This window comes from Ahaetulla prasina, chromosome 2, assembly GCF_028640845.1.
Source record: "Ahaetulla prasina isolate Xishuangbanna chromosome 2, ASM2864084v1, whole genome shotgun sequence".
Classification (NCBI taxonomy): domain Eukaryota; kingdom Metazoa; phylum Chordata; class Lepidosauria; order Squamata; family Colubridae; genus Ahaetulla; species Ahaetulla prasina.
The window spans coordinates 26239972-26258692 of NC_080540.1; the positions used below are offsets into that span (position 1 = coordinate 26239972).

An 18721-nucleotide genomic window follows, 5' to 3' on the forward strand; every position below is an offset into this window, starting at 1 on the left:
ACAGGTCCTCAATGGAAGGCAGGTTGGTAGCAATTATTTTTTCTGCCGTTCTAATTATCCTCTGAAGTCTGTGTTTTTCTTGTTGGGTTGCAGAACCGAACCAGACAGTTATAGAGGTGCAAATGACAGACTCAATAATTCCTCTGTAGAATTGGATCAGCAGCTCCTTGGGCAGTTTGAGCTTACTGAGTTGGCGCAGAAAGAACATTCTTTGTTGTCCTTTTTTAATGATGTTTTTGATGTTAGCTGTCCATTTGAGATAATAACAGAGTTGGAAGGGACCTTGGAGGTCTTCTAGTCCAGCCCTTTGCCCAGGCAGAAAACCCTACAGCATTTCAGACAAATGGTTATCCAACATTTCCCTAAAAATTTCCAGTGTTGGAGCATTTACAACTTCTGCAGGCAAGTTGTTCCACTTATTAATTGTTCTAACTGTCAGGAAGTTTCTCCTTAGTTCTAAGTTGCTTCTCTCCTGGATTAGTTTCCACCCATTGCTTCTTATCCTACCCTCAGGTGCTTTGGAGAATAGTTTGATGAGCTGGCTTGCAATTGACATCTTCGGAAGCGGCTCCCAGCCCTGAAATCTGGGCAAGAATGAAATGGGCCGCTTGCAGAAATGGAGAAGCTGACGAAGGAGATACAAGAAAAAGAGGAAACAGAATATTCTTTAGTATGGGAGAGATGGTATAAATCAGGGGTCTTCAACCTTGGCAACTTTAAGATTTTTGGACTTCAACTCCCAGAATTCCTCAGCCAGCTTTGCTGTTGAAGGCCACAAGTCTTAAAGTTGCCAAGGTTGGAGACCCCTGCTCTAAAAGGATGCAAATGACCAGCTGTCTGCAAGGAATATAAATCCTTCCATTCCCCACTATCCTGCCAGAGCTGAAGAAGCTTCTTGGAGGAGAAGTGAAATATTTTCAAATAAAAAACAAGAATGCCCAGTGGCCTCCTGAAAAAGCACCTTTGGGACAACCATGACCTGGATTACTGAGAACCTCTGTAAACAACAAAATACCTTATACCACCAGACTTGAAATCCTGGGATTAGAAAATTTAGAACTCCGCCGACTCCGACAAGACCTGTGTTTTAACACACAGAATCATCTATTGCAATGTCCTTCCTGTTAAAGACTCCTTCAGCTTCAATCGCAATAATACAAGAGCAACCAATAGATTTAAACTTAATGTTCACCGCTTTAATCTAGATCCTGAGTGGCTGGTGCTGGCCACTCAGGAGGTGACACGAGGCTGGCTCCAGGCGATTACGATCGCTTCTTTGGTGGAGGGTGTCTTCCCGGCCGCCTTGAAAGAGGCGGTGGTGAGGCCCCTCCTTAAGAAGCCTTCCTGACCCGCTGTTTTAGGTAATTATCGTCCGGTCTCCAACCTTCGCTTTGCGGCGAAGGTTGTAGAGAGTATGGTGGCATATCAGTTTCCCTTGCACCTGGATGAAACTGTCTATCTAGACCCGTTCCAGTCCGGTTTCCGACCCGGTTACAGCACGGAGACGGCTTTGGTCGCGTTGGTGGATGATCTCTGGAGGGCCAGGGATAGGGGTTGTTCCTCTGCCCTGGTCCTATTAGACCTCTCAGCGGCTTTCGATACCATCGACCATGGTATCCTGCTGCGCGGTTGGAGGGATTGGGAGTGGAGGCACCGCTTATCGGTGGTTCTCCTCCTATCTCTCCGACCGGTCGCAGTCGGTGTTGACAGGGGGCAGAGGTCGCCCCGAGGCGCCTCACTTGTGGGGTGCCGCGGGGTCGATCCTCTCGCCTTCTGTTTAACATCTACATGAAGCCGCTGGGTGAGATCATCAGTGGTTTCGTGTGAAGTACCAGCTGTATGCGGATGACACCCAGCTGTACTTTTCTACACCGGACTACCCCAACGGTTATCAAGTGCTGTCCCGTGTCTGGAGGCCGACGGGTCTGGATGGGGAGAAACAGGCTCAAGCTCAATCCCGCCAAGACAGAGTGGCTGTGGATGCGGCATCCCGGTACAGTCAGCTAACCGCGGCTGACCATCGGTGGCGAGTCATTGGCCCCGATGGAGAGGGTCCGCAACTTAGGCGCCTCCTGGATGAACGGCTGTCTCTAGAAGAGCATTTGACGGCCGCTCCAGGAGAGCGTTCTACCAGGTTCGCCTGGTACGCCAGTTGCGCCTTTCTGGACCGGGATGCCCTATGCACGGTCACCACGCACTCGTGACGCCCCGCCTGGATTACTGCAATGCTCTCACATGGGGCTCCCCTTGAAGGGCATCCGAGGCTGCAGTTAGTCCAGAATGCGGCTGCGCGGGTGATAGATGGAGCCCTCGTGGCTCCCGTGATAACACCCATCCTGCGCAGACTGCACTGGCTACCTGTGGCCTTCCGGGTGCGCTTCAAGGTTTTGGTGACCACCTTTAAAGCGCTCCATGGCATTGGGCCGGGTTATTTACGGGACCGCCTACTGCTACCGAATACCTCTCACCGACCCGTGCGCTCTCACAGAGAGGGTCTCCTCAGGGTGCCGTCAGCGAGGCAATGTCGTCTGGCGACGCCCAGGGGAAGGGCCTTCTCTGTAGGGGCTCCCACCCTCTGGAACGATCTACCCCCCCGGACTTCGTCAGCTTTCGGACCTTCGGACCTTCCGCCGCGGGCTTAAAACATACTTATTTAATTGTGCAGGACTGAGTTAGATTTTAAATTTATGGGTTTTAAATTGGGTTTTATTTTTATACTTTTTAATTAATGGGCTTTAGAATAAGTTTTTTAATTGTTTTTATATTGTATTTATATTGTATTTATCTGTTTTTAGTGCCTGTAAACCGCCCTGAGTCCCTCGGGAGATAGGGCGGTATATAAATATGATTAAATAAATAAATAAATAAATAATGCAGAAAATATGACTTCTGTAACAGAATCATCAGTGCTTGGAACACTTTACCTGACTCTGTGGTCTCTTCCCATAATCCCAAAAGCTTCAACCAAAAACTGTCTACTATTGACCTCACCCCATTCCTAAGAGGACTATAAGGAGCGTGCATAAGAGCACAAAAGTGCCTACCATTCCTGTCCTATTGTTTCCTTTCATTATACATACGCTTATATGTTGTGTAGTTGTTTCATGCTTATGCTTATATATACTGTTGTGACAAAAAAAAAAAGAATCTCTACAGACATGGCATGCGAAATCTAGGAGGCTTAGGGGATTTTTAATGAATTGTTTTAATCGTTTTTTACCAGGGAGTTTTAAGGGGAATTTTAAGGGGGGGAGGGAAACTGACGGGTTTGGTTCTGGGGGGTGGATGGGCCCGTCAGGGAAGGGGCTAGGTCCACCATGTGGTCCTATTAGACCTCTCAGCGGCTTTTGATACCATCGACCATGGTATCCTGCTGCGCCGGTTGGAGGGGTTGGGAGTGGGAGGCACCGTTTATCGGTGGTTCTCCTCCTACCTCTCTGATCGGACGCAGACGGTGTTGACAGGGGGCAGAGATCGACTCCAAGGTGCCTCATGTGGGTGCCGAGGGGTCGATTCTCTCACCCTCCTGTTCAACATCTATATGAAGCCGCTGGGTGAGATCATCAGTGGCTTTGGGGTGAGATACCAACTGTACGCTGATGACACTCAGCTGTACTTTTCCACCCCGGCCACCCCAGTGAAGCTGTCAAGTGTTGTCCCGGTGTCTGGAAGCCGTGCGGGTCTGGATGGGGAGGAACAGGCTCAAACTTAATCCCTCCAAGGCAGTGGCTGTGGATGCCGGCACCTCGGTACAGTCAGCTGCAGATGCGGCTGTCTGTCGGGGTGAATCATTGGCCCCGATGGAGAAGGTACGCAACTTGGGCGTGCTCCTGGATGGCGGTTGTCCTTTGAAGACCATTTGGCGACCGTCTCCAGGAGAGCATTTTATCAGGTTCGCCTGATCCGCCAGTTGCGCCCTTCCTGGACGGGATGCCTTATGCACAGTCACTCATGCCCTTGTTACCTCTCGCCTGGACTACTGCAATGCTCTCTACATGGGGCTCCCTTGAAGAGCACCGGAGACTTCAGCTAGTTCAGAACGCGGCTGCGCGGGTTATTGAGGGCGTCTCGGGCTCCCACATAACACCTATCCTCGCAGACTGCACTGGCTACCTGTTGTTTTCGGGTGCGCTTCAAGGTATTGGTTACCACCTTTAAAGCGCTCCATGGCTTAGGACCGGGCTATCTACGGGACCGCCTACTGCCGGCTTCTATCTCCCATCGTCGATGCGCTCCCACAGAGAGGGACTCCTCAGGGTGCCGTCAGCCAAACAGTGTCGACTGGCGGCCCCAGGAGGGCCTTCTCTGTGGGAGCTCCGACCTGTGGAACGAACTTCCCTCGGACTTGACAATTACCTGACCTTAGGACCTTTAGCATGAACTTAAAACTTATTTATTTCATATAGCTGGACTAGCCTGATTTTTATTTTTATTGGATGGGTTTTAAAATTGTGTTATTTTATAGGGAGTATGTTTTTAACGTTTTGGGCATTTAAATTAGTTTTTAAGGGTTGTTTTAAATTATTGTGTGTATTTATATTTTATCTGCCTGTTCACCGCCCTGAGTCCTTCGGGAGAAGGCGGTATACAAATTAAAATATTATTATTATTATTATTATTATTACCGTTGACCTCACCCCATTCCTAAAATGACTATAAGGGATGTGCATAAAAGCACAAAAGTACCTACCGTTCCTGTCCTATTGTTTCCTTTCATTATATATACGCTTATATGTTGTGTAGTTGTTTCATGCTTATGCTTTTATTTTTATGTTTATTTGTGACAAAATAAAAAAAGAAGAAGAATCTCTACAGACTATGAAGAACATAGGTTGCAGGAATTGGGTATGGCCAGCCTAGAGAAAAGAAGGACTAGGGATGACACAATAGCAGTATTCCAGTATTTGAGGGGCTGCCACAAAGAAGAGGGCGTCAACTTACTTTCCAAAATCATCAGAAGGCAAGACCAGAAACAGTGGGTGGAAATGGTAGCCCGCACGCTTATTTTGCAGTTATCTGATCTTAAGGCATTGTAGCGGGTCTTTTCTTTTTTTTATTTATTTATTTTTGTCACAACAGTATACACAAACATCATCATAAATAAAAACAACATATCATGAAAGAAAAATATGTATATATAAGTAAAAGCATGCAACAGCTATTTTAATTTGATATAATGAAGGGAACCATAGGACAGGAATGGTAGGCACTTTTGTGCTCTTATGCACGCCCCTTATAGTCCTCTTAGGAATGGGGTGAGGTCAATAGTAGACAGTTTTTGGTTGAAGATTTTGGGATTTTGAATAGAGACTATGGAGTCAGGTAATGAGTTCCAAGCGTTAACAACTCTGCTACAGAAGTCATATTTTCTGCAATCAAGTTTGAAGCGATTGACATTAAGTTTAAATCTATTGTTTGCTCTTGTATTATTGCGATTGAAGCTGAAGTAGTCTTTTACAGGGAGGATATTGCAGTAGATGATTTTGTGTGTTAAACACAGGTCATGTCGAAGTCGGCGGAGTTCTAAGTTTTCTAGTCCCAGGATTTCTAGCCTGGTGGTATAAGGTATTTTGTTGTTTTCGGAGGAGCAAAGAACTCTTCTAGTAAAATATTTCTGGATGTGTTCGATTGTATTAATGTCAGAAATGTGGTATGGGTTTTTGTTCATGCAATCAGTGGACATCACAATGCTAAGAAGCCTTTCCAGAACATTAGGCAAAAATACTGTATGATACAGTTTTGGTTGCCATCCAGTGGTGAAATCCCAACCAGTTTGCTACCGGTTCGCTGGCCGTGCATGCATGCTGCGCGCCAAACACATGTTGCGTGCGCATGTGCAGAGTGCACCAACTGTGCACTCCGCGCGCACATGCACAGTCGGGCCAAAAGGAAGCTTGGGAAGGTAAGTGGAAGAGAGGGGAGGGGATCAGCTACGGTGCGCAATTTAGCTTCGCTAGAAAACAGGATTTCCTGCTTTCTAGCAAAGCTAAACCCTGCCTGCACAGCCGATCGTCGGAAATACCTGTTTGGAGGAACCGGTAGCTTTTTTTTAATCACTACCGGTTCACCCAAACCGGAGCGAACCAGTAGCATTTCACCCCTGTCGCCATCTTATTAAAAAAGAAGGCTGAGACTCTGGAAAGAATGTAGAAAAGAGGAACGAATATGATTAAGTGGTTGGAGGCTAAAACATACAAAGAACAGTTGCAGGGATAGAGTCTAGCGAAAAGAAGGATTAGGAGTGACTTGAAAGCAGGGTCAATTGATTTTTCAAAGCACCAGAAGGTAGGACAAGAAACGATGGATGGAAACTAATCAAGGAGAGAAGCAACCTGGAATGAAGGAGAAACTTCCTGACAGTGAGGACAATTAACCAGTGGAACAACTTGCCTCCAGAGGTTGTGGGTGCTTCATCACTGGAGGTCTCTCAGAAGGAATTCTCTGCTGTGAAGATGATTTGTGGCAGCCACTCAAATACTGGAACACTGCTATCATGTCCCCCACTAGTCCTTCTTTTCTCCAGACTTGCCATACCCAGTTCCTGCAATCTTCATATGTGTTGTGGCTCCAGCCCCCGAACCTGGCCCCATGCCCAAAAGTGCCTTGGAGCTGGGCCTGCTGCCAGAAAGTGACTTGGAGCCGAGCCTGCTGCCAGAAAGTGACTTGGACAGTGAGGGGGACGGGCCGTCAGGACTTACCTTGGGAGCACCGGCTTCCCTGGCTCAGCTCCAGGAGCCAGAAGCAGGCCAGGTGAAAGAGATAATGAGGCCTCCATCCCCTGACTCTTCCCCCCCCCAGGACACGCCTGCAGACCCAGCTGACAGCAATCAGGCATGGTTGAATCCTAGGTTTCATAGGCAGGAGAGAAGGGAACAACAGAAGCAGGGGAGGGGCAGGCCTAGGAAATGCTGAGTCATGGAGCCACACCCCACAGGATATAAAAGGCAGCAAGAGCTGGTGTGTCTCTTTGTATCAGGCAAATCCACTCATTGATTAGAGCTTATGACTCACCAGCGTCTTAGCAGCTAATGAGGGCTCTTGGCAGACGCTGGCTCTTTTGCTGCCAGAGCTGATAAGCCAGCTAATTAAGCCATTGTTCGGACGGAGGTGAGGAAGACAGAACAATATGCTTTAGTCTCATGATTTTACTAATAGATCCACACCAGGGGTGAAATGTAATTTTTTTTTACTACCGGTTCTGTGGGTGTGGCTTGGTGGGGGTGGGGGTAATGTGACTGGGTGGGCGTGGGCAACTTTTTTTTATTACGTTTAAAAGCATTTTTTCTATAATCTCTTCTGCCGAAGAACTTGTAGAAAAAATGCTTTGAAAGGATTCTGATGATCCCAGCTGAGCCGTGCGATCATCAGAGGCTTTTTTAAAAAAACTTTTAAAAACATTTTTTCGGCAAAGAAAAAATGCTTTTAAAAGTAAAAGAAACCTCTGATGATCACGCAGCTCAGCTGGGCATGCGGGGGGGAGGGGGAAAGGTGGGGAGCAGAGATTTTTGCTACCGGTTCTCCGAACCACCCGCCGCCATCGCTACTGGATTGGGCGATCCGGTCCGAACCGGGAGCATTTCACTCCTGATCCACACCATTTTTTTCTGGAATATGTTCCTTTTTAGACAGCAGGAATTCTCCTTTGCGATGAAATCATATCGTACCTCTAGCTTTTGGAGAAATGGACAACAGGGGGAAAAAAACGGTTTTACATTTGTAAAAGAACATTATCTTTGCGCCACGCCCTTTTGTAACCTTGTGATGGGGTTGTGTTTACTGGGCCAGGCATATCAATGTGTGTCTGTGTGAGGACGCGTGCGGGGAGTCCTTGACTTCGAACGGTTCCTTTAGTGACCAAAGTTACGACGACACTTAAATAAAGTGACTTAATGACAATTTTTCACACTCACGACCGTTGGAGCATCCCCATGGTCATGTGATCAAAATTGAGACGCTTGACAACCGATTTGTATTTACGACGGCTGCAGTGTCCATCAATGGGGAATCAATGGGGAAGACAGATTCCCTTAGCTCAAAGGTCTTCAAACTCGGCAGCTTTAAGACGTGGGGACTTCAACTCCCAGAATTCTCCAGCCAGCATAGCTGGCTGGAGAATTCTGGGAGTTGAAGTCCCCAAGTCTTAAAGCTGCCGAGTTTGAAAAACAGCTGAACTGATTCACTTAACAACTATGGAAGGTTGTAAGATGGGGGGGGGGAATCCACTTAACGACTATCTTGCTTAGCCGCAGAAAATTTGTGCGTCAATGGCGGTCGTAAGTCGAGGACGGCCTGTCTAAACTCACCTAGGTCTAGAATCTTGTCAACCTGGCCAAAAACGGAGCTGGATCCGCACCCCAAACCCACTAGAAACCCCTATGAAAAACAGGCAAAGGAAAGAAAAAACTATTAAAAAAAACCCCACCATAATCTGTGGGAGAACGCCCTGAGTTTTAAGGGCAGCCCCTGGCAGCCCCGAGGGATCCGTTTTGCCCCCCCGACCGCAAACGCAAAACTAGAGCGAGGACCCGATTTCGGGATCTGAAACTCAACGGACCGCGGACGAGGCGTAAACGGGGCAGAGAGTCCTTCCCTTCGCGCAACTGGCGGGCGGGATCCACGAGGTGGCGCTGCCCAGCCGACTGAGCGCTACCCTTCCCTTCCCAGCCGAGCTGGGGAAGGAGGAGCAGCGAGTCTTCGCAAGAGAGAAAGGGATGGGCCCCTCTAGGAACCATACCATTTTCTCTTTAACCTGGCATAGATTACATGCAGAAGAGAGCGCAGGCGCGCACTCGCTCTCCAACACTAAGGGGCGAGGGCGGAACGTGCGTCCTTTCAGGTCGGGAGGGGTGGAGCTCGGAGTTACAGGTGGGTGGGAGGAGCCTGGAGCCGGGAATCTAAGGCTTGTATGTCCCCCAGAAGAGTGCGCAGGCGCAGACGTGGCTCTCCAACCCTAGCGGCGAGAAAGGCACAGCCCTTCTCCAGGTCGGTGAGTAGAGCTTGAAATCCCGGGGTTCGATGGGAGGAGCTGGAGCTGGGATTCTTTAACCCCTTCGGTTGCCTGCAGAAGAGTGCGCAGGCGCAATCCTCTTCTCCACTTCCCGTGGTTGGTTGGTTGAAACTCGGAAGGAGAAGAGTGCGCAGCCGCGAACCTGCTCTCCGTCTCTTAAGGCGAGGGCGGAGCTGCGAGGTGGGTGGAGCCTGGAATCCCGGGCGGGTGGGAGGAGTCCGGAGCTGGAGCGCTCAATCGCTTGCAGCCCGTGGACGGATCCAGGCGAGGCGACTTTCATCCCTTCTGCGGATCTTTCCCTTCTCAAGGTTGGGGCGCCCCCTGCAGGCTTAGCTTTGGATGCTTTTGTCCTCCCCCCCCCAAAAGAAGCTGTGAAACAGGGGCCTCCAACCTTGGTCCCTTTAAGACTTGTGGACTTCAACTCCCAGAGTCCCTCAGCCAGCAAAGCAAAGCTGGCTGAGGAACTCTGGGAGTTGAAGTCCACAAGTCTTAAAGGGACCAAGGTTGGAGATCCCTGCTGTGAAAGGTGGTGGGGAAGGAAGGGAGCGAGGAAAGTCAGGCTGAGCTCCGTCTGGTTCAGCCCAGCGTTGCTTTTTCCTTGCAATTCCCAGGAGGTCCCTGGTTGCAGACGCCCCGCGGGGCTTGCAAAGCCTTCCTGGAAGGAAGCCACCCCACCCGAGCCAGCCTGGGACTGATCTATCCCCCCACCCCACCCTGTGACCTCCTTTCCCACCCTGGGGAGGGGTCCTGGCTGGCTGGTGGGGACTCTGTCCTGCAGGAAGGAAGATTCCAGTGGTGGGTTTCAATTTTTTTTTTACTACTGGTTCTGTGGGCGTGGCATGGCTTGGTGGGCGTGGCAGGGGAAGGATAGTGTAAAATCTCCATTCCCACCCTGCTCCAGGGGAAGGATCCTGCAAAATCCCCATTTCCTCCCCATCAGCTGGGACTTGGGAGGCAGAGAATAGATGGGCACGGGGCCAGGCAGAATTTTTAGTACCGGTTCTCTGAACTGCTCAAAGTTTCCGCTACCGGTTCTCCAGAACTGGTCAGAACCTGCTGAAATCCACTTCTGGAAGATTCCACCCCCCCCAAAGGTCCAGCGATGGTTTTTCCTATCCAAAGCCTTCGTTTTGGGGGTTGGGAGTGCTGGAGGAAATGCTAGAGTATTTGAGGAATGGGGATGCTGGAGGAAAGGCCAGAGCTTTTTGGGGTTGGGGACAGGTGTGAAATCCAGCAGGTTCTGACAGGTTTTGGAGAACCGGTAGTGGAAATTTTGAATTGTTCGGAGAACCAGCAAATACCACCTCTGGCTGGCCCCAGAGTGGGGTGGGAATGGAAATTTTGCAATATCCTTCCTCCAGGAGTGGGGTGGGAATGGGGATTTTGCAGTATCATTTCCCTGGAGTGGGATGGGAATGGGGATTTTGCAGTATCCTTTCCCTGGAGTGGAGAGGGAATGGGGATTTTGTAGTATCCTTTTCCTGGAGTGGAGAGGGAATGGGAGTTTTATAGTATCCTTCCCCTCGAGTGGGGTGGGAATGGGGATTTTGTAGTATCCTTTCCCTGGAGTGGGGTGGGAATGGGGAGTTTGTAGTATCCTTCCCCTGGAGTGGGGAGGGAATGGGGATTTTGCAGTATGCTTTCCTTGGAGTGGGGAGGGAATGGGGATTTTGTAGTATCTTTCCCCTGGAAAGTATCCTTTTCCTGGAGTAGGGTGGGAATGGGGATTTTGTAGTATCCTTTCCCTGACGTGGGGTGAGAATGGGGATTTTGTAGTATCCTTTCCCTGACGTGGGGTGAGAATGGGGATTTTGTAGTATCCTTTCCCTGACGTGGGGTGAGAATGGGGATTTTGTAGTATCCTTTCCCTGGAGTGGGGAGGGAGTGGGATTTTGTAGTATCCTTTCCCTGGAGTGGGGAGGGAATGGGGGTTTTGTAGTATCCTTTCCCTGACGTGGGGTGAGAATGGGGATTTTGTAGTATCCTTTCCCTGGAGTGGGGAGGGAATGCGGATTTTGCAGTATCCTTTCCCTGGAGTGGGGAGGGAATGGGGATTTTGTAGTATCCTTTCCCTGACGTGGGGTGAGAATGGGGATTTTGTAGTATCCTTTCCCTGACGTGGGGTGAGAATGGGGATTTTGTAGTATCCTTTCCCTGACGTGGGGTGAGAATGGGGATTTTGTAGTATCCATTCCCTGGAGTGGGGAGGGAATGGGGATTTTGTAGTATCCTTTCCCTGGAGTGGGGAGGGAATGGGGTTTTTGTAGTATCCTTTCCCTGGAGTGGGGAGGGAATGGGGTTTTTGTAGTATCGTTCCCCTGGAGTGGGGTGGGAATGGAGATTTTGTAGTATCCTTCCTCTGGAGTGGGGTGGGAATGGAGATTTTGCAGTATCCTTCCCCTGCCACGCCCACAGAACCGGTAGTAAACAAAATTGAATTCCACTATTGATTGGGGGTGCTGAAGGAAAGGCCAGAGCATGCTGAAGGAAAAATGTGTAAAAAAAACCCCCAACACGTTCCATTCTGTGCAAGCAATTTCTCCCCTTCTTTCCTCCTTGGCCCTGAGCTGAGGCATCTCCAGCTTGGCAAATGTGGGAATTTTCTGCTCTTTGCAACGTTACCAGGGTGCTGAAATAAAGAAACCCTCTCCAGCACAATGACTTTGCTTGCCGCAAGATAGACATTTACCCTTCGGCTTACAACCATTCGTTTAGTGACGGTTCATCGTTACGACAGCCCTGAAAAAAGGGAATTGTGAAAGTTTTCCACACTTAACGGCCATTGCAGCATCCCCCTGATCACGTGATCAAAATTCGGCCGCTTGGTAACCGACTCATTTTTATGACGGTTGCAGTGCCGCAGGGTCGTGGGATCCTCTTTTACGACCTTCGGCCAAGCAAAGTCATTGGGGGGTGCGGGGGAGCCAGGTTCACTTAACAACCTTCAAACTAACCAACTAACTTCAAAGAACAGCCATGATTCACTTAACCACTGTGTCAAGAAAAGTCATAAAAAAAGGACCAAAACTCACTTTAACAACTATCTTGCGTGGCAACATAAATTTTGGGCTCAATTGTGGGTTGTAAATCAAGACCTATCTGTACTTTCTTCCTGAAAGGTGATTGTGTGTGTGTTGGCGTTTAAGAGCAAGTGTCTTCTCTTTCTTCCCTAAAATGCTTTTGGACAAGAACGTCCTATCGACGTCTACGAAGGCAGCTCTTCTTTTTCCTCACTTTTTCTTTCCTTTTGTTCCTTTCCCTTAGCTTGAAAACTTTTAAAGCATTTATTTATTTTGCTCCCTGGGAGGATTCTTATCGTTGGAGGATCAAAGTCCCACATCTCTCAAAATGGATCACGGTGGCTCTTCTTGCCATTCTGCTCCTCTGACCGAAAGTCCTTTTGCAAATCCAGGACAGACTTTGGATGGGGGTGACCCACCGTCTCGGTACACCCCAAAAACTGCTTCACGAGACCCAGAAGGAAATGGATCCCGTGTTGTCTTGCTTGGGTCTACTGAGAAGTTCTGGAGAAGAACGAGGAAGGACAACGTCCTGCAAGGAGAAACCACCAGACGGGCTGGAGAACATCCACTTTGCTGGGAATTCTTCTACAAAGAAACGGAGGCACCTCGAGAACTTTGTACTCGGTTATACCGTCTTTATCGTCAATGGCTGAAGCCAGAAAAACACACAAAAACTCAGATGCTGGACTTGGTGGTCCTGGAGCAGTTCCTGGCCGTCCTGCCCCCAAAGATGGAGAGCTGGGTGCGAGAGTGTGGAGCGGAGACCAGCTCCCAGGCGGTGGCCCTCGCGGAAGGTTTCCTCCTGAGCCAGGAAGAGGAGAAGAAGCAGGGAGAGATGCAGGTGAGACAAAAATAATTGTGCAGCTAATCCTTGACTTGCAACAGTTCACTTAGTGACCATCCAAAGTTACAACAGCATTGAAAAAAGTGACATGACCATTATGACAATCTTTATGATTTATATTGATACATTGACCATCATTTGTGTTGTAAATGTTGTACCTTGATGAAGGTATCTTTTCTTTTATGTACACTGAGAGCCTATGCACCAAGACAAATTCCTTGTGTGTCCAATCACACTTGGCCAATAAAAAATTCTATTCTATTCTATTCTATGAAGGTTAACTCAGCCTTCCAACCTTCCGAGGTGGGTAAAATGAGGACTCAGATTCTTGGGGGCAATAAGCTGACTCTGTAAACCGCTTAGAGACGGCTGTAAAAGCACCGTGAAGCGGTATATACGTCTAAGAGCTATAGCTATTCATTCTTCGTTGCAGCATCCCCATTGGTCACGTGAGCAAAATTGGGCCGGTTGGCAACTGACTCATTTTTATGACGGTTGCAGTGCCCCGGGGTCATGCTATCCCCTTTTGCGACCACCTGACTAAGCAAAGTCCACGTGGGAGCCAGATTCACTTAAACGTATGACTAATTTAACCCCTGCAGTGATTCACTTAACAACTCTGGCAAGAAAAATTGTAAAAGAGCAAAACTCGCTTAGCGGCCGTCTCAATTAGCAATGAAAATTTGGGGCTCAAATATGGTCATATATTGAGAACTACCACTTTATAGTTCCCTGGTAAGGCCACACTTGAAATACTGTGGTCGCCACGATGTAAAAAAGATGTGGAGACTCTAGAAAGAGTGCAGAGAAGAGCAACAAAGATGATTAGGGGACTGGAGGCGAAAACGTATGAAGAACGGTTGCAGGAACTGGGTATGTCTATTTGAATGAAAAGAAGGACTAGGGGAGACATGATAGCAGGGTTCCAATATCTCAGGGGTTACCACAAAGAAGAGGGAGTCAAACTATTCTCCAAAGCACCTGAGGGTAGAACAAGAAGCAATGGGTGGAAACTAATCAAGGAGAGAAGCAACTTAGAACTAAGGAGAAATTTCCTGACAGAACAATTAACCAGTGGAACAACTTGCCTGCAGAAGTTGTGAATGCTCCAACACTGGAAGTTTTTAAGGAGAGATTGGTACAACCATTTGTCTGAAGTGGTGTAGGGTTTCCTGCCTGAGCAGGGGGTTGGACTAGAAGACCTCCAAGGTCTCTTCCAATGCTGTTCTATTCTATTCTACCTCTGTGTGAGAAGCCCCCTCCTTTTAGAGTGAACTCGGTTGCAGGGGACCCTAAAATCTTCTTCCCTCTTTCTTTTGACAGGTTCAGGATCTCTTCATGGAAGTGGATGCTCAAAACCCGCAAGCACACAGAGACATGTCAGCTCTCTCTCAGGAACTGGCCTTCGGAGGGATCTCCCAAGAAGATCCAGCTCAGATCACATCCGAAAGTAAAAAAAAACAAAACGGTTCTTTATTTTTTATATATTTTCTAGTGGTGTACTCCACAAGGAAATATAACAGGGTGCAGTTGAAAAGAAACATATTACAGAATGTTATTCACTCATTGAGCACATTGTGTCGTGTCCCACTCCTCCGCTGACGGCCGGGTCGCGGAAGTCCATATCAAGTGTGCCTCTGCAGCTCTGCCAAAGTCCTGTCAGAGTTCTCAAGGCAGGCAGGAGACCAGGAAGTGACTTCAGCAATCCAAGTTAGACTTTGCCTGACTCAGAGAATGCCAGAAAGCAGATCCTTTATATAGGCCATGGGGTGTGGCTCCATGACTCAGCACTTATCCAGGCCTGTCCCTCCCTTTCTTTTGCTGACGTCGCCTCTCAACTCTCCGGAAGCGAGGATCTTTCCAGCCTCCAGCTGTTGGCAATCCTAGCTCATGACTGGCCTCACATTCTTCAGGCTCACATGCTGTGGGGGAGGGGCTTAGTTGCTCCGTTTGCCTGGGCATGGTGCCAGGACTGGGGGCTGAAGGCTCGTCAGGCCCTTCGTCTTGCTCGGCCTGTCCGGGCATGGTGCCAGGGCTGGGGCCTGGAGGCATGCCAGGACATTCTTCTGAACTATCAGCGTCTGGCAGGAGATAAGAGGGGCCCGGCTGCGGCAGGGGGAGTGGGCGAGACACAACACATTGGTTCAGGTTGGAAACTTACTCCAGTGTTTCTCAGGGTCCCGATGAGCAAATATTTAACCAACAAAGGCCCCTTTGAACTGCTAGCATTCCCAGACAGAGATGTCTCTTTCAAGGCATGTAACATCATCTCTCCCAAGGAGGCATTGAGCACCCTGATCCAGCCAATCAACTCCCACCAAACTCCCAAATAGCACTAGCAATAGCACTTATCTACTGCTTCATAGCATTTACAGCCCTCTCTAAGCTGTTTACAGAGTCAGCCTATTGCTCCCAAGAATCTGGGTCCTCATTTTACCCACCTCGAAAGGATGGAAGGCTGAGTCAACCTTGAACCGGTGAGGATCGAACTCCTGGCTGAGGGGCCGAGTTAGCCTGCAATAAATTTTAACCACCACAGCTCCAAATATAAAGCAAAAGTCCCGTCCAATGGAAATTGTACTGTTCAGCACCTGCTCAATTCCTAGAAGTCCTGGGAAAAAATGAATCCAAGATACAGTCTTAAAATCTCTCTTTATTTCAGTAGATTCTTAAGTACAGACCCAAGGAACCTCAATTATTCATACCTTCACTGTGACTTTCAGGGATGGACAGGAGCCCTCGCCTCACATGACCAGTATAGTTACCTCCAAGCCTAACTCTTTAGGTGCTTTATTTCATTCCTCACCACCTACTCAGTTAATCAGAGAGGTTGGAACTTGGGCCACAGTCTCTCATCCCCAGATCAGTGTACGCAGCCTTACTGTGATGGCGGTGCAGCAGTTAGAATGCAGTATTGCATGCTAATGCTGCCGACTGCCAGCAGTTCGATCCTGACAGACTCAAGGTTGACTCAGCTCTTCCATCCTTCCAAGGTCGGTAAAATGAGGACCCAGAGTGCTGAGGACAGTATGCTGATTCTGTCAACTTGTGTGAAAGTGAAAGTCTCTCTTTTTGTATCTGCATAATTTTGCTCGAGAATGCAGCAGGAATGTTTTCAAAATGTCTTCCTCCATTTTTGTCTTATCAGAGAATGGAGCAACCCTGAGGTTTCCTGCAGAAACACCTTTGCTTTGTGGTGGAACTGAAACGGCTGTTGTCATTCCAACTCAGGTAGGAGGGAGTAAGCTCGTGTAAAGTGTTAATATCACTTTATAATGCATTGGTAAGACCTACACATGGAATATTGCATCCAGTTTTGATCACTGCGATTTTAAAAAGATATTGAGACACTGGAAAGAGTGCAGAGAAGAACAGTGAAAATGATTAGGGGATTGGAGGCAAAAACATACGAAGAACGGTTGCAGGAATTGGGTATGTCTAATGTCAGGGTTCCAAGGAACACCCCCAATGAAATAAAGCTCTGAGGCTTGAGGTTCCTTAAAGTTCCAATTTATTAGAGATGTCATGTTGGCACAACTGGGAAAACCCGAATCTGAAAGCTTCCACACCCAGTTGACAGTTCACAGCCCTGCCCCACACCCACAAATTCATCACATTGTCCAATCAACTCTTCACGCTCAACTGGATACAATCTTCAGGCAGTCTACATCAGACGCAGGCAAAAGTCCTTGAATACGGTGTTATGATTAACTTTTTACTGCTCCAACAACAACCCCCTCCCAACTTCCCCAGCTAAAATATGTGGCAGTTAAGAAGCAAAAAGAAAATTGCCTTCCAAAACTGACATCTAGTTTAATGAAAAGTGTACCAATATTAAAGGGGCTGCCTTTTCCGGCAGCTTCACATAGCTGTTGAACTGTGTGTATCTCTCAGGGACACCATAAGGCACCCATTAATGTATCAACTAGGATTGTCCCAACACTGTTGAGGAAGTCACCTTCCAGAAAGCACTGAAGACCCTGATCAATGGTGCATACAAGATTCATCCTATCAGTTGTTCCAGAACTTACTGTTGCAACCAACCAAAACAAGTTTTAAAATCCTGTAGAATCAGCAACATGAATAAAGTATTTATTCAGATATATTTTCAGACAGAAAGTTTGAGTTCTGTCAGGTTTTTTTCCAGGAAAGTTATCTGGGAAAAACACTTACTTATACCAGACACTTAGTGGCATTTGCTCAGTAGAAAAGAGAACTGGGACTTATTTCCACGGGTAAAAACATGAAAGAAGTCTTGGTTGAGGAGAAACCATTTTCCAGAAAGGAAGGGGGATCCAATGCCTGTTCCACCAGCTGATCCAGAAAGATATGAGGGTTGTTACCACTGAATGGGCTTTGAGATCCTACAGAATCGCTTCATTAAGAGATAACAGAAAGCCTTGCAGGTGAATCTCAACTTAGAGTCATTCGTTTAGTATAGGGCTGTCAAACTCAAGGCCCAGAGGCCAGATCCAGCCCACAGGTTGCTTAGATCTGGCCCGTGTGGCTGCCCTGGAAACAGTGAAGGACTGGCCTGCGGTGCCTCTGCCAGCCAAAATGGAGCTTTTGAGGGCCACGGGTGGTCCTCTGGAGCTCCGTTTTCACTGTCAGAGGGTTGCAGGAGGCCTTCACAGCCAAAAATGGAGCTTGGGAGCCTGTTTTTGCTGGCAGAGCGCTCAGCCCACCACAGGCACCTCCGACATGAGTGACGTCGAGCTGGCTATGTCCACCCCGGCCCCCCAAGGTCAAACACAACCCTTATGCGGCCCTCAGTAAAATCGAGTTTGACACCCCTGGTTTAGTAGACTAGACTAGACTAGGCTAGACTTAGAGGAAGAGGAAAGAACCGAACAACAACCGAAGAGTTAGAAAGGACCTTGGAGATCTTCTACTCCAAACATCTGCTCAGGCAGCCATTTCGGACAAATGGCTGTCCAATTTCTTCTGAAAAACTTCCAGCTGGAGCATTCACAACTTCTGGAGGCAAGTTGTTCCACTGATTAATCGTTCAGTCAGAAATGACAGTGAATAACAACAGTACTGGAAAAAAGTGACCTAGGGCCATTTCTCACACTTGTGACCGTTGCAGCATCTCCATGGTCATGTGATGAAAATTTGGACACTTGGCAACTGATTCATGTTTCTGACGGTTGCAATGTCCCAGGGTCATGTGATCCCCTTTTGCAACCGAGGTTCACTTAACAACCATGTTATTAACTTAACAACTGCGGCAAACAAGGTGGTAAAATGGGGGGGAAAACTAACTTAATTGTCTCATTTAGCAACAGAAATTTTGGGCTCAATTGTGGTCATAAGTTGAGGACTACCTGAACTCTGTGAAAATTGCCCAGAGTCACACTGAGATTTGGGATGGGTGCGGTATCTAAGCTTGATAAATAATTATTTATTTTTATTTATTTATCAACCTTAGATACCACCCATCTCACTCTCACAATGACCTTGGGTGATTTTCAGGTGCTGCAAATAATCCTCAATTTAGGACCTCAAATACAATTTGGAACTGTACATTAAGGAGTTTTTTGTTTTAAATTTCAGAATCATATGTTATTTGAAGATATAGCCGTATCTTTTTCTGAAGAGGAGTGGGCCCTGCTGAATCCTGACCAGAAATTGCTCTACAGGGAGATCACGTTGGAAAATGCAAGGAACGTGACCTGCATAGGTAAGTGTCAGGCCTGCTTCCGTTCAAAACCCAAGAAAGAAAACCCTTGACTCCACTGAAGTAGAGAAGAGGTACTGTTTACTGAGTTTGAAATGATAGCAGCAAAAGAAAGGCAGGATCTGAGGCAAAAGGCGGGAAAGGTACATATTGAAATTTCCCTCCCC

At 47.9% G+C, this 18721-nt stretch overlaps 1 protein-coding gene across 1 annotated transcript in view; it reads left to right on the forward strand.

Annotated features, from left to right (window-relative positions):
- The first annotated feature begins 9507 nt into the window (after nt 1–9507).
- The window catches only part of LOC131190440 (zinc finger protein 91-like), a 31406-nt gene continuing 22192 nt past the window's right edge, over nt 9508–18721 (forward strand). The window contains exons 1-5 of the mRNA XM_058167763.1: nt 9508–9802; nt 12272–12871; nt 14198–14324; nt 16023–16105; nt 18431–18557. Coding sequence (XP_058023746.1) covers nt 12356–12871; nt 14198–14324; nt 16023–16105; nt 18431–18557 — 853 coding nt within the window. The 5' untranslated portion in view covers nt 9508–9802; nt 12272–12355. The remainder of the gene's footprint in view (nt 9803–12271; nt 12872–14197; nt 14325–16022; nt 16106–18430; nt 18558–18721) is intronic.